Source organism: Haliaeetus albicilla, chromosome 4 (assembly GCF_947461875.1).
Source record: "Haliaeetus albicilla chromosome 4, bHalAlb1.1, whole genome shotgun sequence".
In the NCBI taxonomy this organism is placed as follows: Eukaryota; Metazoa; Chordata; class Aves; order Accipitriformes; family Accipitridae; genus Haliaeetus; species Haliaeetus albicilla.
Window position 1 is genome coordinate 47,190,933 of NC_091486.1, and position 27,462 is coordinate 47,218,394.

At 48.2% G+C, this 27,462-nt stretch overlaps 4 protein-coding genes across 4 annotated transcripts; 2 read left to right on the plus strand and 2 right to left on the minus strand.

Annotated features, from left to right (window-relative positions):
* Positions 1-81: 81 nt before the first annotated feature.
* On the minus strand, positions 82-11,822 carry EMC1 (ER membrane protein complex subunit 1). The gene is made up of 23 exons (XM_069782380.1): positions 11,536-11,822; positions 11,249-11,373; positions 10,902-10,967; positions 10,641-10,734; positions 10,044-10,172; positions 9,764-9,890; positions 9,246-9,395; positions 8,717-8,884; positions 8,046-8,117; positions 7,498-7,557; positions 7,130-7,252; positions 6,798-6,894; positions 5,948-6,064; positions 4,805-5,004; positions 4,410-4,559; positions 3,670-3,831; positions 3,254-3,373; positions 2,878-3,015; positions 2,327-2,500; positions 1,956-2,166; positions 1,655-1,739; positions 1,382-1,511; positions 82-1,162 (listed from the first exon to the last, which is right to left on the minus strand). The coding sequence occupies exons 1-23, from the start codon at positions 11,805-11,807 to the stop codon at positions 983-985; spliced, it is 3,150 nt and encodes a 1,049-aa protein (XP_069638481.1). The 5' UTR covers positions 11,808-11,822; the 3' UTR covers positions 82-982.
* MRTO4 (MRT4 homolog, ribosome maturation factor) lies at positions 11,725-14,100 on the plus strand. The gene is made up of 8 exons (XM_069782386.1): positions 11,725-11,833; positions 11,923-11,981; positions 12,052-12,155; positions 12,241-12,322; positions 12,591-12,658; positions 12,877-13,028; positions 13,385-13,461; positions 13,768-14,100. Exons 1-8 carry the CDS (start codon positions 11,806-11,808, stop codon positions 13,921-13,923), a joined length of 726 nt encoding a protein of 241 aa, XP_069638487.1. The 5' UTR covers positions 11,725-11,805; the 3' UTR covers positions 13,924-14,100.
* Positions 14,101-14,355: 255 nt separating this feature from the next.
* On the minus strand, positions 14,356-18,625 carry AKR7A2 (aldo-keto reductase family 7 member A2). Its single transcript, XM_069782381.1, has 7 exons — positions 18,399-18,625; positions 17,353-17,540; positions 16,742-16,846; positions 16,121-16,217; positions 15,923-16,022; positions 15,456-15,585; positions 14,356-14,880 (listed from the first exon to the last, which is right to left on the minus strand). Exons 1-7 carry the CDS (start codon positions 18,595-18,597, stop codon positions 14,719-14,721), a joined length of 981 nt encoding a protein of 326 aa, XP_069638482.1. The 5' UTR covers positions 18,598-18,625; the 3' UTR covers positions 14,356-14,718.
* Positions 18,626-18,743: 118 nt separating this feature from the next.
* On the plus strand, positions 18,744-27,410 carry SLC66A1 (solute carrier family 66 member 1). Its single transcript, XM_069782382.1, has 8 exons — positions 18,744-19,100; positions 19,369-19,606; positions 20,313-20,442; positions 20,645-20,732; positions 21,847-22,001; positions 22,234-22,326; positions 22,719-22,904; positions 23,238-27,410. The coding sequence occupies exons 2-8, from the start codon at positions 19,437-19,439 to the stop codon at positions 23,334-23,336; spliced, it is 921 nt and encodes a 306-aa protein (XP_069638483.1). The 5' UTR covers positions 18,744-19,100; positions 19,369-19,436; the 3' UTR covers positions 23,337-27,410.
* The last annotated feature ends 52 nt before the right edge of the window (positions 27,411-27,462 follow it).

A 27,462-nucleotide genomic window follows, 5' to 3' on the forward strand; every position in this document is an offset into this window, starting at 1 on the left:
CGCAGCCCCAGGGCGAGGGCTTCGAATAGCCCGAAAGATGGAAAAAAAACCCCAAAACCAACAAAAAAACCCAAAAAACACTTACTGCTCCTCAGCACACGGCTTTTATTGAGGCGATCTGCGCACTGGGGAGGTGGCTGATAGGACACGGCCTCTCACGGGGGCACAACTCGCTGCGAAATTCGATCATGACAATTTAAATCCACGTACAAAGAGTTAACAGCCATTATCCGGAGGGGAAAGGCTGCGAGGTTCTTCGCTCCTGACACCTTAACCCCAGTGTTGTACACCAAATATGGGAAAATGTAAAGAAAAATGGGAAGGAACTAACGTTATCATCATAATAAATAAAGAACATGGAGAGACTTTGCATTCAAATTCCTCCCACAGCCCTGCAACGTAACTCAGTGACCCGACGAGGCCGTTTCCCGCCGACATCCACCCAATTTCTAACCTTCTTCCTAATGAAACGACCCAACGGCTCCTCCTCTTCTCAGGCCTCCCATACAGTAGCTCGCGCATTACCAAAGTCTAGCATTCACATCACAGCAGCCGACAACCCTCCGTCCTCCTCTCGCCAAGACGTTCGTCATGGCTGGGGCTGAGGAAGAGGCGAGGATCGAGAGGGCACGCGTCCTTACTATTATCTTCACTAACAGCGGGGAGATGACGTGATGGCAGCTTTTAGGGCTTTAACGGAGGTTTGGGAGAGTTCTTTTTTAGTCATAACAGACCGATGTCTCTTTTCCATTTCTCTTCCATTTCTTCTCGCTGGGAGACATGCAGCGTACCATTTTGTTGCGCTAGCAGCTTTTCCTCCCAAATTCTCTTCCAGCAAAAATGTAATACAGATGTTTGCATCCATCAGTCACGCGAGCTGGAATTTCTCACCGAACCCAGCAGCAATGCAGGGCGGCAGATCTTCAGCCAGTCCGAATCTCAGACACCTTCTCCAGCCTCAGCCTTCGGTTCGCCCGCAGCCCTACCGCCAGGCACGGTTCAGCAGCTTCACCTGAGCAAGTCTCTTTGTGATCATAGTAGCAAAAACCAGCCCGAAGAGGACGCTGCTTATCAGCACGTAGTCATAGTCATCTTTTAGGACATCAAACTGCTTCGATGGGTACACTCGGGTCTGGTAGATGTCCAGGCCGTACGCAACAACCTAAAGAGATGAGATCGTGAGCTGGTAATGCAGCTTTGAGCATAAAACCAGATACATCAAAAATGATTGACGCAGAGTCTATAGTCCTGATTAAAACAAGAAATGTTTAAGCGGTGAGCAGCCACGTAATGGGAAGTTGCAGACCTCCCTGCCGCAGTATCATGCTGCTCTACCCACAAACTCCACGGTCCTACATCGAATCCTCCACCCTGCACTCACCAAACAAGTAGACTCGAGGCCAGAGGGAGCCGTATAAATCCCTCTCATTCGCGATATGGTTTGATTGTAGTTGATAAACCTCTCGGCATGGATCTGCACATCAGGGGAGTATGGAATCAAGTTCTCTTCTCTGAAAGGCATTTAAAAAGAAATCAAAACCCAAGCAAATAGCACACGAAGGACATCATCTGCATTTCCTAGTTTGATCACCGCAAGCTGACCTAAACCAGCAAATTTAGCAGCTTTTCCCAGCAGTTATCGCGCTTTCTTTACCTGCTTTGTTCCGTAGGGATCTCTGGGCGGCGAGGATCCAGCAGAGCCTTTGGAAGGGAGAGGATGGCCCCGGAGGGAAGCCCAACTGTACATTAAAAGAAATGCATCTTAAAAATGGCCATTTCTGACAGCATTTTCTAACACCTAACATAAATGCTATCTTCGTGCTTATCCGTGAACTTGCCAGGAGTCCAGGGCAGCCTACAGGCAGGATTTTTGGCAGTAAACTGCATTTTGCTTGATTTTCAGTGTGAAACATGGCTTGTGCAGGTAGCATAAACACAGAGCAGCATGGACTTACTGAGCAAGTGACGGCTGGTGATGCCACGCTCGGTGATGGTGGCCTCCATGGCACTGATAGCAGATGGGAAGATATAAGATTGCTGGAGGACCTGAGGTAAAATCGGGCGGTCAAGGGAACTGAAGGCTGTAGCATTGTATTGCTCCGTCCCCTCATACAGCTCCAGCACAGTGAACTCGTTCCGACGTGCCTTCGTGTTCCAGTACTGGTACTGAAACAAGAGAAGATTTTTAGGAATGCGAGGCAAGCAGAGTCAATAATACAGAGGCGGCAGGAAATCACAGAGCATGGTCAAAAAGTATTCTCCATACAGGTTCAGCAACTGCCCCTACCTCCCAAATGTAAAGAAGACGACAAGAATAACTTCTTACCACCACCCAGTTCTCTGAATGAACAATGTGGACAGGTCCCTTTGCTTTCTTCTGTACCGAAGAGTGGATGATCCTGCCTGTGACTCCATCAATCAGATATATTCCAATGAAAGTGCGCTCATGATGCGTATCTGTGCTCTCTGTCACCACAGCAAGCAGGTTTGGATTCAAGGACTAGAGAAAAAGAAAAAAACCAAACAACTAAGACCTCCCCACTTTAGTGCCACAGGCACCTCATTTATCTGCATTTCATCTGGGACTAAGCATATAATAAATGAAGTATCTTATTAGCACAAATCACCTGAAGAAATCAAGCAGCTGTTTCCCCATCATCAGATGTCTGACTGACTTAATTGCTGCATGAAAACATTTTATAAAGGAAATCTCCAGCAAAATTAGCATCTTCTGCAGAGGGTTATGGACACTGGTGCATTTATAGAAAAAAATAGCACTACAGGGCAGTTAATCAAAATGTAGCACCTAGAAACAGTGCTGAGATCTTCCCGTGAGCAATACATCAAGAAAAAGTCAACAAAAACTTCCAACGGCACCTTATAGAGAACACTGCGGTCTCCCATCACACGGCCCTGGGAGTGCACGTGCTCATTGGACCTCTTCCCTTTCACAGTCACTATTCTCTGTACTTCTGTGGGTATAACCACCTCCCAACTCTCCTCCGTTGTCAGGTCCTGCAAGAAAAAAGCATGACATAGAAGGTTTTATCTTGTCCTTAAAAGACACCATCTCCACCAATCAGATGCTGGGAGCTTTCTCTGCTTTTGAATTTTAAAAGTTTCTTAGGCACATTTTGAGGCTGAACTCTTTCTATTCTGAGCAAAACTCCGTAAACCAAATGAAGTGATATACCATCATCCAGAGGACATTTAGGAAAATTAAGTCATTTAGACTGTAATGAGTCTTCCATACCTTTTTCAGCCTGAATCCAGAGAGTTTTCCCTGCTCAGCATCCACTAGATAAAAAAAGATAGAATGGGCTATTTCTTCTAACTGACGAAGGACATTTTTAGTTGCTGGGAAAGCTGTAACCTGGAAAAGAAGAATTGATATACAGGTTAAAAACCAATGGATGCACATACAAAAAAAAAAAACAAACCCAAAACAAAAACCAAAAAAACCCAACTAAACAAAAAAAAATACAAACAAACACAGAAAGATTATTTCAAACATGCTTATCAGGATGAGGTCTGTCTTACCAGAATAACCTCATAGTTTTCTGTGAAATGTGACTCAACAGCATTTTTTTTGTTTAAATCTTGCTCCGAAAGGGAGGGGAATAATTAACCAGAACATGAAGAAAACTGCCTCCAAGCAAAGCAATTTACCTTGTACTCATCATCGATCAAGAGTAGTACTTTGGCATAGTCTTGATCCATAATAGGCAGAAGCAAAGTCTGAAGTATTGGACGCTTCAAAACAGGGGGAGCTACTTGACTTCTCTTCCCAAAGATGGGGTTAAAGACATACAGAAAGCTCATTTTGGTTTCCTAAAAAACAAACAAGATGCAACATTTTTTCTAAGGCAGAAAAGAGAGCTGTTTTTCTATCTGTTACTTGCTGGTGTCGACCATTCATACCCTGGATTCAGCTATTCCATCCTCAAAATATTCTGTTTGGACATGCATATATTCTATCTCACCTTTCTCTACCAAAACCATACCGTGGCACAACACAGTGTTCATGGCTTTAACTAAAATCTATCTGCCACCTACTGAGGCAGTCTCAACACATCTCCTCCTCCCTCATGTATGGAGTACAAAACATTCTGCAGCTAGCTAAAGGACAGCCATTGTCACCTAGCTAATGGAGACCACACATGACTTAACTCACATGATGAAAGAAACTGGATGAAATTATTTCCTTTGTTTCAATAAAAGGCCTCAAGATGAGCATCCTTACATTTTTTTAAGATTGTGTGTCTGCTTCCTTCCAGCTCTCAATCTCCTCCTCTCCCCACGCCAGTGATAACCAGACGATACCCAGAAAGATACTTTCTTCTGCCCTTTGAAAGGGCAGATTTCCATGCTAACCAAGTTCAATGGAGGGATAGAGGAAAGGGACTCACCTTGTCCTTAACAAGCAAGGTACATTGTGGAGGGTGTGGGAAATGGGCTGTTGTTCTTTGGACCATCAGCTTAAAGGAGGAGCCTGGTCTCACATTCCTGAGATACTGCTTCCACAGGATGGTGCCAGAACTGCTTTCAATACCAAAAAGCTGAGCAAAGACACACAGTAAAGCCAAAGTTTAGAACAACGCATCTCTCACATTCAAGCACCACATCTTTCTTTGGGATATAACAAAGAAAGAGGAGTCCTAGTCCCTCTCTGAAGCTACCACAAAACATTCTGCCCATCTCCTCACAACATCCTGCCCAAAGCCTGGCTAAAACGGGGGTGGGAATTCAGAGCTGAAACTCTTTGCTACAGTCTAGAAACAGATTCCTACCCTGGCTTCCTCACCTTTCCCGAAGCGGTGACCATCACCATCATCTTCTGGAGGTTGAATTCATCTCTGGCCAAATTGTCAATGTTAATCTCATTTTTAATCTGGCTCCGGGGTTTCCTTGCATCATAGAACATCTTCCAAAGATGGGCGGTCCAGGCTTGCAGCAGGATAAGTTGGGAGGACAGCCGCTTCAGAAACATCCCCAACAAACCATCTGCAAATAGACCAACGGTGATAACAAGAGGGAAAAAACATTATGTCCCACTCCATAATTGGAATTATGGCCTCAGCAAGTAAAAGAAATGCTGCCATGCATGAACCTATGGTAATTCTTTGCCTCTGCCTCCCACTCCACAATAGCAGAGTTATAGTTACCATTTCTGTGATAGGCTCTGGCATTTACCAACCTTTTCCCGCTTCACAGTGCTATAGCTCATTCCGAAAGATGCCCTCATCAACTGAAAGCAAACCTTCTTGCAGAGTACATCATCTCTTCCTTTGTATTTCTTCTTTCTCACCAGTACACTCACAGCAAGTGCCCAGCTAGAGCTTACCCGCCTATACGGTCTATATCTCCCTCTGCATTCATTTCTCAGAGCAAGACAAGCTCCTGAAGTAAAAAACCACTTAATTCTGCCCAATCAGGGTTTATATTTATCTTCTCAAAATAAGCAAAACACCAGACTTCAACTATATTTCACCACTAAGGAAAGCAAGCATAGAGGACATCAAATTCCACTAAGAAGCATTAGTAAGAAATGTTAGAAAACACTGCATGCAGACTGAGGTTACCTTGAATGGCTGCATCCAGGACAGCAAGAAAAAACAAAACAAAGCAAAAACAAAAGCTATTGCAAACGAGTCTTCCAGAAAGGGTCAAAGGGAAACGTTTAGGAGAGATGGCCAAACCCCTCCTATCACTGCTGACTGTTGATTTTGAGTATAACAATGTAATACGCTTATGCCATCTGCATTTGGCATTGCACTTCAAAAGTTTAGACAGAGATGGGTTTATTTCTGCTCATTTTAATTGCCATCAGTAGAACTTTGAATCATAACTCACAGCTCAGATGAAAGCAAAGACAATAAATACATTTTTTCAGGAAGAAAAACAAACTCACATGCCTAAAAGTAATTCTATTAAGTCTATGGTTTACCTGCTTTCTTTCCAAATTCTCCCTCCAACTCAGCCTGTGCGCCTGTCAGAGGTAGATCCACCATCTCCAAGCTTACCACTTCTGCTAATGATTCCTCTCTACTCCATACAACTTTTCCTGGAAAGACAAATAAGTAGAATATTGGAAAATCAATTTAGTACCTGGGAATAGACTTTTGGAGGAAAAATCATCACTCAGTATAGAAGCTTCTTCCAGTAGGCCCTTCCAATGCAATTCACTGCTCTTAATGAAATGCAAAATAGTGTATATCTCTCTAATAACATGTGATTAGCTTTTTCATAAAAGACAAATACCTTATGCAACTGGAGCCACTGTCAAAAAAACCCCCACAGGAACAGTAAAAGCAATCTGATGTTTTAAAAGGGTTACAGTCATTAAGTCTACTTAAAATAAGAGATACACAGTGTGAACATCTGGATGCCCTTTAAACCCTAGAAAATTCATGTCACTGAGATGGACTTTCAACCCTTTCTGCAAATTAACATATTTGCCATAAGGATCTTTTCTGAAGAAACCTTGAGGAAGATCTACAACAGGACTTAGACTCTCATCCTACAGAAGGTTTTGAAATCTGCAGAAAAACCATGAAATTCAAAGGCTCTGTCTATACAAAGAGCACTGCAGAACTGTTTTCTCAGATGAGATGTCTTGTGAAGGTGAGTCTCCAGTATCTTTCATGGCACTTAGAATAGTTAAATTAATTTTGTCACTTTCCAAACAAAGCAGTGGTAAAATATAATCATTTGGGACTTGGAATTTTCTTCTTGTCCTACAGTGACAAGGTGTGCACTGTTAAAAATGGAGTAAGCTAGCTGTTTGTGCCAGTTACCTGGCTGCTGGAGGAACATTAGCATGTGGTCCTCTGTTTGCACCAAGGCTCGATAGCCCACAGAGTCATCCTTCTTCAGGAAAACTTGGATGTATAGCTGGAAAAAAAGAGCAAGCAAAACCGTGAGGTTAATGACCATATCATCTCCTTGGAGAAAACAGAACTCTTGGGTGACACAAGAGCAAACAGTGTGATTGCATGCAGTAATCCAGTGTGTCTGCAGAATGCTTTTCACCTTGTCTGAATGGATCTACCAATCCTGCCAAATCAGGGTAGGGAGGGCACTGCAAGTCTGATAAACCACAAGACTGAAATAATCTCTCCCTGCTCACCTGCTGTGGCTTGGCGCCGCTCTGCTCCAGGTTAAAAGTAATTGTGGTATCCAACAATCTTTGTCCAGTTTCAACCAGGTAAAGATTAATATTGTAGGTTTGATTGGAACAGGTTAAGGATTCCTATAACAACAGGCAGAAAATAGCTGAGTTAAACATACATGCCACACCAAATTCTCCAGAATGATTTCATATTCAGCAAGAACTGTGGCTTTGAGATATTTTTAGATTATACATATGCAGCTGCTACAAAACATCAGTCTCCAAAAAGATGGTGTAACACCTTTTCCATTCTGTTCCTGCACGCAAAGGAATGAAACAGACTGTCAAGAACTTCTGCTGTTCTTGGGAACGAGCATGCTTCGTACCTGCTTCCGGGAATCCTCCAGAGTACTTCCAGCATGAAGGCCATCAGAACCTCCAGGTTTCTGAAATGAGGATGAGAAGAGATAACATGGCTTCAGACCCCAGTAAGAGTATAAAAAAAATAATACTTTTTGAGTGCCTGACAAGTCTCAGCTTGACTCTGAAAACAGGCAGAAAACAGTTCTGTTTTATACCATTTTATTCTATTCCTGATAAAAATGAAACCTTACTAAGTTTGATATCCCTAAGAACTGAAATCCTCTATTGATCAGTAAAGCTGATTCGTAGGTTACATACCCACAATAAACAAGGCTGAAACAGGCTGCACAGAGGACAGCGTGCTCCATCAAGCCAGAGACAGCCTCAGCTGGATGTAATCAAGACCTACTTGCATTACCACTGTCTTCATATGTCTGACAAGCTAATTATATCTTCCTCAAGTTACTACCCATCTCTGGGCCTGTGAAGGAAAACACTTGTGGAACCCACCCCCAGTGCATATCCACTCTAGAGCTGTGCTGGTTACATAGTACAGGCAAATTGTACTCACCAGTTCACTCCTGCAGGTCAGGACAGCAGCCACAGTTTTCTCCCCAGTTGTTGCAAAACTCACCAGAGCTGCCTGAAAAGAAAAAAAAATAGCAGGAAATCATAAAATAAACAAGAAAATCCCCAAACCCCACCAAAAACTACCTGTGCAGCAAATTAAGCCATACTGGAATTAAAAATCTTTCACAGCCAAATTTTAAATTTCATTGTGTCGCCAAATAAATTAAAAAAAAAACAACTCTATTGTAAGACTGAAAATACTTTTCATACAGATGGAAACAGTTGACCCACCACAGGCTTTTGAACCATTATGTCCAGTGTTACTGAGCTTTTTAAAGCTTGCTTGCTTTTCAAAACCTCTCAGCTGGCCTAATAAAAGTACTGCTGCACCACTGGCCACTTAGACACACGTGTCTATCCAGCTCAAAACCAGGAAACTACCTCAACACTGGCAGTTGTTGGCAACAAAGCATACGTACACTGATGTCTGGAAATATTTCAGCAGCTAGTACAAATGAAATCAAATGGTTTTCAAGTGTTGCAGCCAAGAGCACAATCAAAATGAGAAGCTCAGCAGTTCACTCAGAACACTTAGTACAAGGGTATTCATTTGTTTTAAAGAATTTTAAGCTGTAGATGGCCCTGTCCCTTGAGTACATTTATCTTGGTTACCTGCTGGAAGTCCCGAAGGTGGCTGAGCAGCCCATGTTTGTACTGCAACAGAGAGAAGTGGCTTGGAGACAGCTGCAGGAAGAACTGAGTCCGTGAAGCACTGATTACATTGGGTTGAGTGGCCAATATCCTGGGCTGGAAGCCATCAGCAAACTCCAGGTCAAGCGACTGTGAAAGGGAGACAAGCATATGTGTTCATGAGAACTTTTTCTTCACCAAAACTAATACTTTCCTTTTCTCAGCAGCAATATAAGCTTTATGAAAAGGTTCACCATGTCAGGATAAACAAAGCACAACCAATGAGGCCTAGGGTCCCATCAGAGCAAAGCTCTGAAGACATCAATCCAGAAGGAATGATTAGAAAAAAAGTTTTCTCTCCCTTCCCTCCATTTATGGATCATTATCCCCCCCACCTCTTCAATCATCCTGTAGTTTACCGATAGGAGAACTCCCTATGCCGCCAGGCTCAGTCAGGCACTAAACCAGTTGGACGACAAATTGCGTACAATGCTCTTCCAGCACTTCTCACCTGCAGCGGGATCTGCTTCATCTCCTGCTCTGTCTCCAAGGAGCAGACATAGAGCGAATGCGTGCCCATGTCCATGCACACCAGCACTGCCTCCCCCACCACACTGCACACACCGTTTAAGCTCTTCAGCCACGGGGCTGCTACTCTGATCTGCCAAGCAAGACATAAACAAAGAGATGAAGTTGCCAACAGAATGAAATCTTCAAAGAACCCACTTGGACACAACCAAGAATTTTAGTCAGAATTATTTTTACCCATGACCCTAAGAGAAATTATCGATCAGCCTGAGATTTCCAAGATAGTCTTGACTAACAGCTGCAAGTCTAATTCAGTTTTGCTTTCAGGGCATTCAGCAGTGAAATCCATCTATCGGCCCATAGGCAATACCACAGTGAAAAGGAAATTTATCTGTACTACAACAACAACGAATTACTCTGCACACCACACCACAGCCATCTAGTTGCAAGTACATTTGTTAACATCAAATTCAGTATTTTGGATTCATAATTGAGCTCTACCTGTTTTGTCATTTCTCCATCTTCTACACTGAATGTTAAAATGTTCAAGTGGCTCTGGGGAACAATTCCAAGCACGTGGATCACTCCAGTCCCATGGGAATACAACAACTGGTACTGAGTACTCTCACTGCAAGAGAGGCAGCAACCATGAAGCATTGTTTTCTCACACTAGTTTTTTCAGATGTTTTCAAAAGCATAAGGCAAGTACAGCATCCTTTCCTCTCCAATGCAACAGGCTCCCTATCAGAAGTTTACACTTCTACTTAAAATATGTTCTTACCTTTCTGGTAAGTGTTCCACCCATTTCTGGTGCCCATTGGAAAGGTAGTGAAGAGAGATGGCTGCCTTCTTCAGGACTGCCACATATTTCACCACATCCTGTAGCCCCACCAAACTAGCCACCTGGAAACTAAGCACAGGTCAGAGACAATAAATTAGAAAATTATTTTATGCTAGGAAAAAAAACCCCAATGCTCTGTTTGAAGACCTTCTTCAAACACTTAACATCAGTCTTGAAGTGCAATTTATAGCCCACTTTATCTGTCTTTGCTGATCTCAACAGAGAGCATTAGGCTAGAATCCAAACACCCCAAACCAGACACAGGTTGAACATATTGTATATTTAAAGAGAAAATCCATCTATGAAAAAAATTTGTATCTTTTTATCTTACTGGTTTGCTGAGAAATAGAAATAGCATTAGATTTAACCACAAAGTTCAGGTACTCATAAAGAATCCATCTAAATGTTATTTTGGAAACTTTACATCTGACTAATCTTTCTCCATAATGCAAGTCCAGACAATGTCAACAACTCCTTTTTTTCCTTCCTAGACCAGCGTCACAAAGAGAAAAAGACAGTGCAAACACCAAAGCCTACCTGCCAGTGTCCAGTGACGTCTCCCAGTTCAACCCTCCGATGTTGGTCTCCCAGGAACGCAAAATACGTCCAGCATTGGACAAAGTGATGGCATCTGCCCGGGAAATTAAGAAAAGAAGACGAACACAGAACTTGTATCCCTCCACAGATCAACAAGGCAATGAATTCTGGCAAGTTCAACCTGGGGTCCAACACGTGGTTGAGATCCCACGTACAAAAACAACTGCTAGCCCCAACACACCATCTGCATGCTCTCCTTACCCTGCCCATGGATCAGCATCGCATCTATTGCTCCTTCAGGGGTTCCCTTGTCTACATGGCGCCACACTGAAGGAAACAGAGTTAAGTGAGAACAAGATTTGTTCCCCCTAAAGGCATTTGTTTGTTATTATTTTTAAATCTAGTCTCTTTATGGCAATAAATTTATGCAAAGAACAGTCTGTCTGCCCTAAGCAACAGCTTTTGAACCACCCGCTGAATCCTCTCAGTCTGACAAAGCAGTATCACCAGCATTAATTTATCAGTATAAAAACATAATGCAACTTCATTGACACGTTAGCCCGAGCACAACAGGTGTACTCCCCACCACAAAACCCCGCTTCACTCACGGATTTCGCCGCTCCTGGAGTTCAGGGCGGCCACGACGTTCTTCTCGGTGGCCACGATGAGCTTCTTCGAACCCTGCGAGGCCTCCAAGGAGGCGAACTTGAGCTTCCCCACGTACTGCTGCCTCCTGGGAGAGGAAACGCGAGCGGGGGTGAGACGGGACAACGGGGCACCTCGGCTGAGGGGGCGGGACGGGGAAGGCCCGACGAGCGACTGCAGCAGGAAACCTGCTTGCAGGAGGAGGACCCCGGCGCGGTGGGGACCCCCCCGGCTTTCCCCCAGCACCCACCAGTCGAACTTGCCCACTTGGTCCTCATAGACGGCGGCCGTCAGCGGCGGCAGCAGCAACAGCACCCAGAGCCCCGCCGCCATGGCAGCGGCCGGCCGCGATCCCGGCGCCGAGGGGACCTTAACGCCTCGGGGCTGCCCGCGCCCCCGCCTGAGCGAAAAACTCGCATGAGCGCCGTCAGGTGAACGCAGGCAGCGCGCAGGGCAGCCCGCGGGCGTTCCCAGCAGCCCGCTCGGAGCCGGAAAGGGGGCCTCGAAGCACGGCGGCGCCATGCCGAAGTCCAAGCGGGACCGTAAAGGTGAGCGCCCCGACTTGCCCCCGGTGTCCCCCGCTCCGCTTCTCCCCCATCCCCGCCCTAACGTCCCCGCTCTGCTCCATTCCCCGTAGTCTCCCTGACGCGGACGCCCAGGAAAGGCTTGGAGGCCAAGCAGGCGCTTATCACTGAGGTAAGTGCGGCCCGGTGCTCCGGTACCCCGGTGGCCGGTGCCCCGCTCCCGGTTAACCGCTGCCTTACAGCTGCGGCGATGCGTGGACACCTACAAGTACATCTTCGTGTTCTCCGTCGCCAACATGAGGAACAACAAACTCAAAGATGTCCGGAACGCTTGGAAGCACAGCAGGTGAGCTGGGGCGCGGGGGAGCTGACAGCTGCAGCCTCCTCCTCCTCCTCTTCTTCATCCTCCTCTTCATCTCCTCCCGCCCCAGGATCTTCTTCGGGAAGAACAAAGTGATGATGGTGGCGCTGGGACGGGAGCCGAGCAGCGAGTACAAGGAGAATCTGCACAAGGTAGGGGCCGGGGGGATTGTTTTGGGGTTTTTTTTTAATCTTTTCTGCACGTCCTAAAGCTCTGTGGCAGCTGTGTCACGGAATAAATGTGGAGGGACATCGGAGCTTCCTCAGGTGGCCTTTCTGCGGGTGTTTTAATTGACTCCCTCCATTATCGCGATGTGAAAGCTGTGTTGTTGGTGGAGCCACGGTGGCCGTGTGGGACTGAAGGGCAGGGGCTTGGCGCCAGGGTGCTGCCTGAGTCCCACGGACGGGCTCTTCCTTGCAGGTCAGCAAACACCTGAGAGGCGAGGTCGGTCTCCTCTTCACTAACCGCACCAAAGACGAGGTGGACGAGTAAGTACGCATCTTGCAGCTGTGGTTTCGAAATGCCGAGCAGCCTTTTTTCTACTCGCTGATGTTTCTCTTAAAGCAGCGACAATCTTACAAGGCTTTTTCGCTCGGCTTTCTCCGCCGTCCCTCCAACAGTGGGGAAGAAGTTATGGCGAGCTGCGCCATAATCCTCGTCATAGCCTAGGGACGTTCTCACATCTCGTTACCCCTCTCCGTCTCAGGTGGTTCTCCAAATTCAAAGAGGTGGACTTTGCCCGCGCAGGCAACAAGGCAACATACACGGTGAGCCTAGACACGGGGCCCTTGGAGCAGTTCCCCCACTCCATGGAGCCTCAGTTACGGCAGCTGGGATTGCCAACGGCGTTAAAGAAAGGTACGTGAAGCGGCCTTCGTTTTTCATCTGCACAGGTAAGATCTTTAAGGAGAATGTTAAATATCGAGTGGAATTTAGTTTCAGAGAAAATCTGAGGGACATCTTTCTCCTCGTCCAGCTGGCACTAGAACTCATTATATTCTTTTTGCGCCATTCTTCCCAAACTGGTGTCAAAAGACTAGTGAAACAACCCAGTTTTTCCAAGATAACGTCCTTTTTCAGGGGAAACAACTAGGCCTAGCCTAACCCAGTCCCTCAGCATGGAAAGGCGTTTGAGAGGGTCTTACCTCTTACCCACGTGTCAGTGGGCTTATCCAGGATTTGTCAGCCTATTCCAAGAGCTTTTGTTCCTGCAGGAGTGGTGACGCTACTTTCAGATTACGAAGTCTGCAAAGAAGGGGACGTTCTCACCCCCGAACAGGCCCGCGTCCTGGTGAGTAACGTCGTAACGTGGTGTTAGCACAAGCCCCCGTTTCCCCCGACGTGAAATAATTAACTGTGCAGTTTAATTCTGCTGGAGGGTGTGAGTTCTCAGAGGAAGGTGAGCAGTACTTCTGGGTGTCAGTGGGGTGCAGGAAACATCCCTATGCGTTCCTAATGTGAGTTTTAAAACTCTACAGCGATTATTTTGGCTCCTGCTTTGTTGCAGTTCCCATCTGGAAGCGGTATTTGCCATGTTTTTGCTAGGCTGGCCATGGAGACAGTAAAGCAGGAGTGACAGATTTGTGTCCTTTCCTAGAAACTCTTCGGCTACGAGATGGCAGAGTTTAAAGTCACCATCAAATTTCTGTGGAATTCTGAGACGGGAGACTTCCAGAAGCTTGTAGGAGACACGGAGGAGGAGGAGGAGGAAGAGGAGGAGGAGGATGACGGTGATGACAGCAATGAGGACTAGCAGCAGTCCTTGTGCTTGGACACCAGACAGTTCTACTCTATTTTAGAGACAAAAAGAGGAGGGTGTTTCCCTTCCCTATTTGCACCAGGAGGACAAGGACTATCAGTTCAAGTAACCTCTTTGTAAAAGATGACCTAATTCTGCTTTTTTTAATATAAATCTATGTATAAAACTTCAGATGGTTGTCACTGCTGCCTGTTACTGTCGGACTACCCGGGATCTGAGGAAATGCCACCTCAAACACAAAAGCCAGGCAGAAAGCACATAAATGTAGCGCAGCTTAGACATAGCGCGCCTGACACTGGGGAAGATGCTGAGGGTTTGCTCTTATCTTCTGATAAAAGTTTCGGAAGAAGCTATTTAACTCAAAGTCACTGAGCGCTAATAAGAAGATGCCAGCTGGGTTATAGGTACAGGTAAGAGTAGGGTCTGTGTTAGAAAGAGGTTTTATTCTTGTACCTAATTATCGAAGATACCGTATTAAAGCAGAACCAGGGCCTTCACCCAATTATGTGTCCATTTTCCCCAATCAACTGCATCTCTAAATCACAGCGAGTGCTGCGCAGAGCTGAAGGCCCATGAGGGGAGAAAGAATAAGGCATGGCCCAACACAACAAGCGCTGACAGTGGTAGTGGATCCTACAAAGCTTTGTTAATACAGGGGAAAAAAAAAATCTCAACCCCTTTGCACGTTGATCAAAGGGGGAGGGTGGGTAAGTACCTCCCCCGTGCTTTGAGAGACTTGTGCTCAATTATCCACCCCCACAAAACCCGCTTTCTTCTCCCTACCCTAGTCTAGCGGAAATAGTTGGGGCAGTCGTGCGCAGTCAGGTTCCAGGCTTCATCAAACGCCTCCACGACTGGTGGGAGCAGGGGACCCTCTTCACTGTAGTTAAGGTTCTGCTCTAGCTGCTCCAAGTTGGACATCCCAATGATCACTGCATCTCCAAGAGAACCCTGGAAAGCAGTAAGAGGAGTTGCTGATCCCAAAAGAAACCTAGTTCACCTCCCAAGCCACTGTGGGCCAAACTTTAAACATTTCTTTTCAGTAAAGAACATCCAATAACTCCTGACGCCACAAAGTTCTGTTCACAAGGCCAGAACATCTCCCAGGTCATGCCAACTCCTCGAAAGCTGCCAAATCCTACTTTACGAGAGGCTACGGGAATATTTTGGGGAGATGGGGAATACAACCATTCATTTCCTAGCCCAATGACTGAAGTCATCTCCTTGCAGGGAAGTTGTCTGGGTGGGAAGCCAAGACCCCAGTAACTGGCACTTAAAATCTTCCGCTTTTTCCAATCCTATAAACACAGGATACCGTGGGGAAATGCAGAGCTGACTCACTCCTACAGCCTGGCAGGCTGAGTCTGTACAGCAATATTCACTTTGGAACGCTGCAGGCCCATGGGATATGCAGATTAAAAGAGAACTGTTTGTACGCAGACCCATCCCTGTTTGTGTGCTGCAAAAGCTGCCCAGTTCTGCTGGTGCTGTGCAGGCTGCCAGCTACAATCGTGTCAAGCTCTTACCTGCAGTTTCGAGTGATTGTACAACCAACGCAAAGCAGCGGAGGTCAGGCTTGGTGCACTGGAGCCGTAAGCAATTTTCAGAGCTCTTTCTACTAGGGCAATTCCTTCAAAATTGTGTTTTTTCCAGTACCTGCCAGAAGAGAAATCACTGTCATTGCCCTTGGGGCCCCCAGTGAATTGTACATCTATATTCTAATCAAGTATGAAAGGCTTTCAGAAAGCCTCATACAGCTCTTTGTAGCCTCTGAGGACCTCTGCAATCCCCAGCTGTGAGTTGGGAGGAAGCTGAGCCTAAAAACCACACTGCCAAGCTCAGTCACAAGGCGCAGCCCCAGTCACATGTGCAGACATAATCACTGCACGAGCTTTGCTCAGTTCTGCTTCCTCTCAGCTGATGATTAGTGTGGGGTTTTTTACGTAGCCATTCCTGCCACATCTCCCTGCTCATTTGTCAGCTCAAAACATACCTGTCCCTGTAGGCTTGAGCCCAGTCATTCCCAAAAAATCTTCCAGTGGGCTGGCGTGTGTCTTTGTCCTCATACTTGTACTTGCCGGTCAACAACCCTCCTGCAAAGGGTCAGCAGCATGTTTAGGGATGGACTGGCTCTTCTACAACCCCCAGTTCACATGTTTTTGTCTCAATCTCACCCTTTTCCTCCCCATACCTGCAAGCGGATTGTAGGCGTAGAACCGCAGTCCATAGTATCTCAGGCAAGGGAACAGCTCGGCTTCCACCTGGCGAGTGGTGGCATTGTACATACCCTGCACAAAGATGAGGGAGACAAAGAGCTTCATACGCTAGCTCGTGACAGTGAGCACGAGCACCTGAGCGGCCTCTTCCCCACCCTTCCCTGACAATACTCTTATCCAGAAGAGCAGCTTCGGGTCACACAAGGTTATTATCTGCTTAGGAACAGACTTCCTAAAGCATTGCAAATAATGCAGAAACTTTTTAAGTTCCACATCAAGGGACTCACTGACTCAAGCAACAAGTGTGTACTCAGCCTTTTCCAAGAAGTGACCTACTGACCTTTCTAATCATGCATGTCCTGAAAAGACCTGCCAGATAACTGCAGCAGCTTCCTTTTCTGTGTTTATATCTGGCACACTGGGGGCTGGTCTGAGATTTGGGGCTCCCAGACCCTTTCCCACGGTGACTGACCATTGCTGTAAGGACAGAGAACCATCTGTATGCTGTTCTGATCTGAACCCTCGTATACTTTTGATTTGATTCATCTCAGCCTCCACAAAAGATCTGCCGGACCACGAAAGCCCCCATCCCTCACCTGGTACACAGTTGGCATCACCCAGTTGTTGTATTTGCAGATGGTGCAGATTTCTGCAACCTCCCACGCTGCGTAGTTTGATAGACCGAGTTCTTTAAACTTTCCCTGCAGAGGAATAAAAGGGTATTCAGTTCCAGATTGCAAGATGTATACGGTGAAAAGGACAGTTGCCAAATTTCAGTCCAGAGTTCTCTGCTCATCCCTGTCCACCTTTTCTAGATAGACTATGAATTATAAGACCTGACAAAAAAATTTCCCATTTTCTGTTCATTTTGAAGTCATACCTTCTAATTTAAATAGCGCTATTAGATTAATGCAATTCAGGAATTCTTCACTCATTACCAGAGCTAATCTTAACCTACTCAGTTAACACGGCTGAAAGCAAAGTTCAGATGTTCTAACGTTTCCAAGAGCTTTTGAGAACAAAGTGCACCACGTGAACATGCATGCAATGGAGCGTCAGTTGTTTGGCTTTGCCCTGGTCATCTGTGTTCCCTCTTCCTAGTGTTGCACAAACCCGGCGCTGTGGAAGGGCACAACAAGCAGCCCTGGTTTAAAAAGGTGGTGGGAGGGACTCAAGAGATGGTCCAGGCTTGGACTTTCCACTTTACTTCTTTGTGCAGCTCATTGCAGGCACGCAGCGTCTCCTCCACCGGGGTCCCGTGGTCAGGAGCATGAAGGTAGAAGAGCTCCACACTCGCCCTCTTCAGCCTCTCTAGGGACGTGTCCAGCTGTGATCTCACACTCTCGGGCTTCAGCGTCTTCCCATCCCAGGGATTGGCCTTGGTGGCAACTTCCACTGGCAGAGAGAAAGAAAGAATGAGCAGGGACGTTTCCACCTTCAGGAGGGGAATGGGAATAACGGATGTAATGAAAGCATTGCTCAAGGGGTTTCAGGGAAGGCCTCCCTCCTCGGGGACCATGTCAGCCTAGCAAGGGAGGCTCTTCTCCTTAGGGGCTGCAGGTCTGCCCTAGATAGGGAGGCCCCTCTCCTCAAGGCCTGGGGGTCAGCACTAGCAGGGGAGTCCCTTCTCCTCAGGGATAGTGTCAGCCTGGCAGGGAAGACCCCTCTCCTCAGGGAATGGGCCCCAGCAAAGTCCCTTCTCAGGGACGGTGTCAGCCTAGCAGGGAAGACCCTTCTCCTCAGGGAACAGGCCCAGGAGAAGTCCCTTCTCAGGGACAGTGTCAGTCTGCCAGGGAAGACCCTTCTCCTCAGGAAATGGGCCTCGGGGAAGTCACTTCTCCTCAGGGACAGTGTCAGCCTGGCAGGGAAGACCCTTCTCCTCAGGGAACAGGCCCGGGAGAAGTCCCTTCTCCTCAGGGAACGGGCCTCGGGGAAGTCCCTTCTCCTCAGGGAATGGGCCTCGGGGAAGTCCCTTCTCCTCAGGGACAGTGCCAGCCTGGCAGGGAAGACCCTTCTCCTCAGGGAACGGGCCCGGGAGAAGTCCCTTCTCCTCAGGGAACGGGCCCGGGAGAAGTCCCTTCTCCTCAGGGACAGTGCCAGCCTGGCAGGGAAGACCCTTCTCCTCAGGGAACGGGCCCGGGAGAAGTCCCTTCTCCTCAGGGACGGTGTCAGCCTGCCAGGGAAGACCCTTCTCCTCAGGGCCGTCCCCTCCCCCCCCAACCCCAACCCCACTGCGACCGGCCCCGGCCGTACCGGGTTCCGTGCCGCCAGCCAGCAGCGTGCCCAGGATGCGCTCGGACTCGCCACCCGCGTACATGTAAGCGGTGTCGATGAGGCGGTATCCGCGCCGCAGGAAGGCGCGGAGCAGCGCGGCGCTGGCCTCGGGCCCGGCGCGCCGTCCCACCTCCATGGCGCCCAGCACCACACCAGGACGCGCGCCGCCCGCCGCCATCGCCGCCGCCGCCACTGCGCAGGCGCGCCCGGTGCGGACCGCGGGGAAAGCACCCGCCCCGCCCGCCGGGGCAAGGTCCCGGCGCGCATGCGCAGAGGAGCGGCGCCGGTTCACGTCCCCGAGCCCCTGCCATTACCCGGCCGGCTCCCCCCCAAAAATCAGGCAGGTTTGAATCAAAAACAGCAAGTTTCGGGAAAAGACGGTTTTCAGAAAAACGGCGAGCAGCAGGTTTGCAAAAAAAAAAACCGGAATTTCCCCCCAAAGCAGCAGATTTGCGAAAAATCCCAGCAACTTCCCGAAAAAGCAGCTGATTTGGAAGAAAAGCAGCAAGTTTCTGAAAAAGCAGCAGGTTTGCAAAGGAAACCCAGCAAGTTTCTGAAGAAGCAGTGGAATCGCCAAAAAAAACCCCAAAACAACAACCAAAAAAACCTCAAGTTTCTGAAAAAGCAGCGAGTTTCCAAAGAAAAATAAAGCCAATTTCCAATCCGCTGTGGGCGAGCGAGGTAAGTCCCTGTTCTGTGAGGATGTGCCGGTTGGGTTTTATTTTTAACTTGAGGCCAAATCCTGCCGGGCTGATGGCCTTCCTGGTCGGGTCATCCCACCGGATGCAAAATTAGGGCCAGTAAAGGTGTATTAGCCAGTAATGAGTATTTTGCAACACAAGCCGGCTTCACGCTGCAGCCAGAGGAGACGTGAGCCTGTTGCTAATATAGATATCTTTTTCCCCCTAGTGTTATTAAATTTTTTCCCATGTTATTGCATTTTCCTAAGCGTTATCCGAAGAGTTTCGCTGCCAGATGCTGATAAACGTCCCTCGGCTGAGCTGAGCACCGGACACCATGGATGCACGGCGCTGGAGGGGTCTCCCGCCCAGGAATCTTTCCGACTGTCCCAACGGCTCCCGCTGGGTGATGGACGTGTTCAACGAATGTGCCCAGGATGGCCAGGACATCGCCAGCGTCGTCCTGGGTCTGGTTTCCATCTTCTGCTTCGCAGCTGCCTCTTTTCCGTAAGTATCGCTCCCAAAACCCAGCCGAGCCCTTCCCTTGGTACAACACTCCTCTCTAAAGATCAAATTTCAAGTGCAAGCTGCCTGAATTATTAAATCTACCTGGCAAAAGCAATCTGGGCTTGGAAAATTTGGGTTTAACAGGAAGAGAGGGAGCAGGCGGTACAGCCCCAAAGCCTTGGTTGTTATTATATTGTTGTTGTCATGCTTGGCAGCTGTAATAACCCATGTAAGCGAACTGCAATGCAGTCGTTGCAGGTCGTGAGTGTGGAAGAAATGTTTCCAGGAGCCCTGGGCTTCTTGGAAGTGCTGGGACAACCGTGGCAGAGGGGGCCGTGGGGGGTCGCGCTCGGTCTCGGTGTATCATCAGATTATTTCGTAACCGGAGAGGCGGTTTCTGCAACTGGTGCTTCTCCTCGCTGCTTTCTGCCCCGCACGAGGGACAGATCACAAGGGCTTGAGCCCAGCGGGTTGCTGCAAGCACCCAACGGGTCGCAGGACTTCTCATGGGGGCCCATTTGCAGGGGAGTACGTGGCTTAGCTAGAGGAAATCTCTGCTTTTCCTCCTCTGCCGAGTGCTTTGGGCGGGTGGCAATTGCGAAATGATCCAGGTGGGAGCAACAAGGAGTCCTGGGGATGGTCCCCAGGTAGTGCTGAACCAGCCAGGGGTTATGGTTTGTGTCTCTGCCCAACTCTCTCTCTGCAGGCAGTTTTACCAAGCCTGCAAAACAGGCATCATGGACCGGGCTCTATCCATATATTTCCTGCTGGGATGGCTGGGCGGAGACCTCCTAAACCTCATCGGTTCCTTCCTGGCCGATCAGTTGCCCCTGCAGGTACCGACGGGGGTTGGTTCTCAAACTCCCCTAACTCCAGGGAGGAGGGATGGGATGGGTGCTGCTTAATCCAGCACCGGGAACCAGAGACCCAAACAGCCCTGGGGATGCTCCCTTCTCTCCCAAGGATGCTGGCTCATTCCATCCATCCCAGCTGAAAGCCTTTCTTGCAGGTGGGACCAACTCATCCTTCTCCCTGCAGGTTTACACAGCTGTTTACTATGTGCTCGCAGACCTGGTGATGCTGTCTCTCTACTGCTACTACAAAGTGAAGAACCGGGGTGGAGGATGTGAGTTGGGGTTACAAGAGTGGTGGGGCTGTGCGGTCCCCTTGGCATGTCTTCCGGGCTGGCTTGTCCTCGGCTGTGGAACCAGGAGAGGGAGGAACCCTGGGGGAGATGCACTGGGGCAGAGATGCTTTGCAGATCCATTGATGCAGCTATTAGATGCCTCTTACTGCTTGCTGGGTTTTTTTCTTGGATAACCTGAGGACCTATGAAAGCCTAAGCTAGCAAATAGCTACTGGCGGTGCCTGGGGCTTCTGCAAACCCCTGCAAACCACCATGTGCAGTGTCCGGGTTGAAAACAACCCCCCCTGTGAGTTGCATTAAGTATAGAAAGAAATGACTTACTGCAGTGACATGGTGACTCCATCTTGGAGCTGGAAACCGCAGCCAGAAGTCTTGACTCAAGCCAGCGCTTTAAGGGAAGGGGTGAAGTTTTTGAGCTCTTTCGGGGTCGATACTCCTCTTGCAAATAATGGCAGCTGTGACATGATGGAGGACTTCCTCCCTGTTTGACTGGAGTAAAAAGGGCATCTGAACGGGGCTCTGCAGTTCTTGCAAGGCTTAAACAACAAGAAAAAAAATCCACTTTTTAGCACTGCAGCTTTCTGTGAACTACAAACAGGCATCCCTTGGGATTGGTAACTGTTTAACTTATTAAAGCTATTTGAACTTATTAAACCAATTGATATTTGGCCCATCAACTACATAGTTTTGTTAATGGTGGAGAGCTTGTTTACAGAATATAATACAAGTCTTGCTGTCAAAGCAGTGCTTGGTCTGGCAGGGATTTGAACATGCACTGTTGTGAGTTAAGACAGTGAAAAGCTTCTAGATGGAAGGGATGATTTTTAAGAGCCCTAAACCCAAAGAAACTCGACTGCTCTCGATCTGCTGAGATAAGAGGAGTTTCCTCCCTGATAACTTAGAAATTGCCCATATTGCTGCGAGATAAAACGACCGCAGCAGCTATTACCCAAATTACTTGGTGCCAGAGATAAGAGAGAGCTTGAAGGTTTCTTTACCCAGAGGGGGCCCTGGCACCCACCAGGGGTACTGGGCTGCACTGGGGGCTGATGGAGGAGCCCTCCCTTACCAGTTTCTGCTTGATTCCCTGCAGTCGCTACCCCAGTCAATGCAGCCTTTGTCTTCCTTTCCCTGGGGACGGTGTCGACCGTCTCCTTCCTGGGCAGAGGTGCTGTCGTGGCACAGGACCCGGCGACGTTTAAAGGGAGGTCCCTGCTGTCCGCTCACGTGGATGAGCTTGGGTCGAAGGTGAGCAGGTTCCTAAATCTGTGTGATGGGGGGAGAGAGGATAAAGTGTCCGGTGGGGTGGGCATGCCCTGCTGAACGAGTGTGACCCTGCTGAATGCTCAGCGGGGTGAGGGATAGATGGGGAGATCAAAGGCTGGGTCTTGGCCCCGCTGTCGCCTTGCACAGAGCCGTGGCATGCGTGGGAAGCGTGTCTCTGAACACACGGGCTGCTTGCGGCCCCCTTGCCTTCCAGCCTTTCACCAGGAGTGAGATCATTGGCTTTACCATCGGCTCCATCTCCTCCGTGCTGTACCTGTGCTCCCGAGTCCCCCAGATCTACACTAACGTAAGTGTCGCATGGTGAGCAGGGCAGGACGGCAGCCTGGTCCTGGGGTCCTGAGATTTCAAATTGAAGAGGGTTGGTGGGATCATTTTTGTCCTCTTTGCTTAGAGGTCCCAGGTCCCCATCTCTGATCATTTCATAAGGGACTATTTTTCTGTATTTCTGCTCCGAAACCTGATTCATTTTTCTCCCCTCCCTTTAACACACTAATATTTTGAGGGTGGGGCTTTCATTTTGTCCTTATTTACAAGCAGAAGTGGAGCTAAAAGGCTCTTGGCACTGAGTCACCACCTTTTTTTTCTTCTTTTTTTGGGGGGGAGGGTGACTAATACTACTTTCTAGTGAGATTTTGGAGAGCTGCACCCAAGCTCCCCTCTTGGCCCTTCTCCTTCCAGTACAAGAGGAAATCCACCACCGGCGTCTCCTACTCCCTCTTTGCGCTGGTGATGCTGGGGAACTTGCTCTATGGCCTCAGCGTCCTCCTGAAGAACCCCGAGCCGGGGCAAGGTGAAGGCGACTACGTCCTGCGCCACCTCCCCTGGCTGGTGGGCAGCCTGGGCGTCCTTTCCCTCGACGTGGTCGTATCCTTTCCCCGCCAACGCTTCCCTCCAGGATCGCATCCCGACAGCAAGGCTTTGCAGGGAGTGATCCTGCCTTGGGGCAGGCAGGGTTAGGCAGGAGCGTGTGGGTTGATGTTGCTCAGCGGTTGCTTTTGAGCTGTGTTTGCTTACCCGCGTGCCGGTGAGTAATTTATGGTGTTGCAACAGCAGAATGCTTCAGACCCTTGTTTGCATTAAGCTCTTTGTCCTGTTTCCACCTCTCCTGGCACAAACAGCCTTTTTTTCAGGTGGTGAGACCCAACACGTCATGTAGATCCCCCCTTGCTTGCGTGAAGAGCCTTAACCTTTTCTCAGATCTCCTTCCAGTTCCTTGGTTATCGGAGAGGAACACCCACTGCCTGTGGAGAGAGGGATGCTCTTCTCAGCGAGCGGGGTGACAGCCTGGAGAGCTGACAAAGGGACCGGCCCTGGAGTGAGAATAGGATGATGCAGACGAGAAAGCTGGCCTTAACGCCTGGCAAACGGGCGCCTCCATCCTGGTGGCTCTTGGGAGAAGAGGACCTGAGCCAGTGGGTGACATGTTGTGCTGCTAAGACACTGAGCCCAGCCAGGTGGCAGAAGGTGCTGCTGAGAGACCTGGTGGCTCCTTGATACCAATGATGCTATCGGGATAAACAGGGAGTTATTTGATACCTCAAAAGGTTGCTCTTTGCTGCTCTCACACCCAACCGCTGAGCTCGGTCACTTGTGCTTTACCTGCTGTCTCTCCAGGGTGATCTGGAGCTTCCCCAGTATTGGCAAATGTTAGAAGAGCCTAAGGGGTTGCGGGGAGGGGACAGAGATGACCGACCTGCCACGAACACGAGCACCCCTTATCTCTGTGGGCCTCATGTCTCCACCAGTGAGCTCTTTCTGGAAGATATAGCAGTGACTGGAACCAGCTCAGAAGGAAGGAGCAGCATAACCAAAGTGTTTCAGTCCACACATACCTATTTTAATTAGCATGGCTCACATGTCTATAAAAAAAGTCCCTGCCCCATGTACCTCCTTTGGTTTTATTTTGCCGGTTCATCTGGCAGCTCCTGCGTCTTTCTTAATGAATGTCATAGTCCCCATTTCTCTGACTTCTCGCTTCTCGCCTCACCCACGTTTAAATCACAAGGATTTCTTGGGGAAGTTGCTTCATCACTTTCTGGTTAGCTGCAGAGGCAGTTACCCAGGCAGAAGATGATGCCTCCCTGCTCAGCCTGGTTTTTGGTCCTGCCCTCTCCCATTGATGAATTTATGCCCAACACTGATGAATTTATCCCCCTCCTGAGGCCCTGCACACCAGCATGGTGGCTCCTTGACTGCAGCAGGACTGGAAGCCGTGGCGGTTTGGAAAAAGCCACGTCCCCAGCAGGAGAGATGCTTTCGGGTGGGCAGGGGAGAGCGGTGGCATAGCCAGGAGATGGCTGCTTCAGCTCGGCACTGCAGGCTCCCTCCTGTGTGCTGAGCTATTTCTGCTGGGGAGGAGCAGCTCGATCTCACTGGGCAAGCAAGAAGAGTATCAACCAAAGCTTGCAGGCCCTTCAAGAAAAGTTAGCACAACTTGTCCTTTTAAAAACAAGGAATTTTCCTTTTCCTGCAGTCACTCTTAGCTTTTCTTTTTGCTCCCCTTTTCTCCCTCTCCAGCTGCTTTCCCGATACCCAACACTTCCCTGCTGCCCACCCATGCAGCTCCCCGCTTTGTGCCCCTTTTGGGTTTAGCTGTATTATCACTAATTTACAATTAGTCAGTCCCATGACATTTGTCCTTGCCAGTATTGGGAGCTGAGTCATGTTTTCAGAAAGGAAAATTATTTTTTCAGGCTCTTTGACCCTCCCTTCAACAAAGCTGCTGGCTTTTTCACTCTATTAATTCACAATTCTCGTGGTCGATGGGGCTGCTCGCCTCTTCCCTGGCCTCGAGCCAGCAGCATTTCCTCTGCTTTTTCCCTAGGAGTTGCAGAAAAACATTTCATATCCAGCACTAATACAAACCACAAGCAGATTCCTAGCAAGGTGGAAAGCACAGCTTCGTTAGACCTCAATACCTATTTATTACAGATAAAGACCCTGGGGCTTGGTTTTATTAGAGTGTTTTCTGACATTTGCTAGCTCAGCCCTGAAGTGCTGGGGAAGGCACGGTTGGTTTACCAAGAGCGGGATTTACTAAGCTGACCTACGGCAGGGGGGTAGGATGGAATTTGGCACACCTACCTTATGGAAACGAAGCTTCATAACACTAGATAATTGCCATGTACCAGCTAACCAAGAGCTTTTCTTAAAACCAAAAAACCCCACCTCTAATATAAGGAGGCAAAAAAAAAAAAAAAAAAATCTATGTTTATGTGCCAGCAGCCATCTAGGTGGTGGTGGATGGAAATTCATGTCGCAAAAAGGCTTTCGCTGAGGTTATCATCCCTCCGGGACTGTAATGCAGCCCTGTCCCCCAAAGAACCTGCAATTTAAGATTTTGCAGAGGCAAGTGTTAAACCAGAAAAGGCACAGACCAGAAACAACTTGTCCCAGAGTCAGAATGTAACCCGGTGGCAGGCTGGGGGCTGTAGCAGCCCAGCCAAAGCTGGAGGTTAGTACGCAAACCATCAGGTTCCACTGCTTTGAGAAGAGGAATGAACTGCTGCTGCAGCTGCATCGATCCTGCAGCTCGTACCTGTATGACTGCTCTGCGGAAAGGGTATATCCCTGCACACAAGCAGTTAGGGTGTCCCTGTATACCCCAAGCCTGTACATTAAATTTATCTGAGATGAGATGTGGCTTTGGAGAAGGGAAACAAACCCCCTGAAAGCTTTAGCACGCAACAATTGGAAACAGGCAAGAGGAACGGCGAGTGTCCCCCCTCCTGGGCTAACACACTCCTTTCTGAGCTTCAAGAGTTCACGGAAACTTATCTCCAACTTCAAAAAAGGTTCTGCCTCGGACAGAACCAAGAGACGACAACAACAGAATCTCAACCTGTTCCCCTTGGGGATCCCAGCTTTGAGGCAAGCACGTGCGCACCCTTCCCCAGCCTGCGTCCCATATGAGCTGCATTATACAGACCAGAGGCCCCCGGGTAAACACTGCGGCACGGGGCCGTAATCACCTGCAGATGTCTGGATGTGAAATAGGTCACATTAGAAAAGCAAAATTAAGAGCACATTAATCAATATTAATGCCAACAGTCTCAGTTTACATCGGTTCACCCAAAGGCTGATTCCAATGGCCATGTGCAGGAAGAGCCCAGCAGGTATTTGCTTTCTCAATTTTGCCAGGATTAAGAGTTTGTTCTAACCAAAGCACATTGAAGTAGGCAGTGGACCTGAAGCTGAGCAAGGTCCCTCTGACCACCACACGTTTAAAGAGGGGAAAAAAGTCTGGATGAGGTTCACAAATCACATGGGGACCAAGCAGAGAAGGAGCTTTTGGGTGAGCACCGATGCCTGGAACCATCCACCTCAAACTGCTGACTGAACCACAACACCTCTCCTGTGCCCACCTGAGGGTTTCAACCCACAGCTTCCTCCCCCCACTATTTTTAACGCACCCAGTAAAGCTGGACTAATCCTTCTTCTCTCAATACATCTGTTCCATGTTCGCTGGATGCCTGAAGCATCAATCCCAGCAGCGGGATGCCAGCATCCCAGTGCCAGCATCTTAGAAGTACAACAGGCTGACGAGTAAGCAGCTACGTAATGCTCCACCTGTGAAGAGCAGCCCTACATCACACCCTCTTCAAAACAAACAAGTTTCAGCTAATCTAGTTGTGAGGGAAAAAAAAAAAAAGCTTTCTTGCTTTCCATGGCCATATAATCCAGCAGCTGGTTGGATTACAGATATGCTCGGTGTTTGCCTTTGTTTTCAGGCACATTTATCTACCAACAGCCAGAGCGACTGCTTCCAGTTGCTACAAAGGAAAATGTTTACAACACAAACCCCAAGTAACACTGCAAGGAAGGAAAGAGAAATAAGGAGGACACCAACCGCACACACTGCTTCCTGGGATTTTTTTTTATTTTATTTTTTTGTTTTAGTCTTTTTTTTCTTTTTTTTTTCTTTTTTTTTAGTATGGAGGCTCAAGTATCAGATGTAGATTCAATTTAAGCTTTACAAAAAACAAAATCAAAACAAAAACCCCTTTTGCATTCCATAAAAATTGACAGAAAAGCGCCTTGGAACCAGGCTATAGAAGAGCAGAACTTTCAGCAGGTCTCCTAATCAACGTCTCCTTGCAAATCTGGTTTAGTCAGTATAGTACAACACCGAGGAACACCCTCTCTTCCCTCCCACCCACCAGCCATCCCCTGTGCCCAGCCCCCAAACATACGTGGAATAGATTATTTTTTTTTCCAGTTCTTCCTCTTTCACACACCACAGTATTTAATAAATTTTTGTTTTACATTTTTTACACCAATGTAACAAAAGGCAGGAGGGGGTGGGAAGGAAAAGACAAACAATGATCCGTGTTTATGCATATAAATGGGGAAGGGTGGAAGGCGGGGGGGGGGAATACATGGACTTCTACAGAAACGTAGCCTAAGGTCTCAATAGTAAAAT

Bases quoted from the DNA above. Each gene is read 5' to 3' on its own strand.
- AKR7A2 (XM_069782381.1), bottom strand. From the start codon at position 18,597: ATGGCGGCGGGCGGCGCGCGTCCTGGTGTGGTGCTGGGCGCCATGGAG. The intron at 16,023-16,120 runs GTATGGGGAGGA...GACCCTTTGCAG, and splicing joins CGCCTACAATCCGCTTGCAG to GAGGGTTGTTGACCGGCAAG. The intron at 14,881-15,455 runs GTAAGAGCTTGA...ACTGCTTTCCAG, and splicing joins ACAATCACTCGAAACTGCAG to GGTTCTCTTGGAGATGCAGT.
- EMC1 (XM_069782380.1), bottom strand. From the start codon at position 11,807: ATGGCGCCGCCGTGCTTCGAGGCCCCCTTTCCGGCTCCGAGCGGGCTG. The intron at 7,253-7,497 runs GTACGAAGCATG...CTGTTGTTATAG, and splicing joins TGGAGGATTCCCGGAAGCAG to GAATCCTTAACCTGTTCCAA. The intron at 2,501-2,877 runs GTGCCGTTGGAA...CTTTTTCTCTAG, and splicing joins ACCGCAGTGTTCTCTATAAG to TCCTTGAATCCAAACCTGCT.
- MRTO4 (XM_069782386.1), top strand. From the start codon at position 11,806: ATGCCGAAGTCCAAGCGGGACCGTAAAG. The intron at 11,834-11,922 runs GTGAGCGCCCCG...CATTCCCCGTAG, and splicing joins GTCCAAGCGGGACCGTAAAG to TCTCCCTGACGCGGACGCCC. The intron at 11,982-12,051 runs GTAAGTGCGGCC...GCTGCCTTACAG, and splicing joins AGCAGGCGCTTATCACTGAG to CTGCGGCGATGCGTGGACAC.
- SLC66A1 (XM_069782382.1), top strand. From the start codon at position 19,437: ATGGATGCACGGCGCTGGAGGGGTCTCCCGCCCAGGAATCTTTCCGAC. The intron at 20,443-20,644 runs GTACCGACGGGG...TTCTCCCTGCAG, and splicing joins CCGATCAGTTGCCCCTGCAG to GTTTACACAGCTGTTTACTA. The intron at 22,002-22,233 runs GTGAGCAGGTTC...CTTGCCTTCCAG, and splicing joins TGGATGAGCTTGGGTCGAAG to CCTTTCACCAGGAGTGAGAT.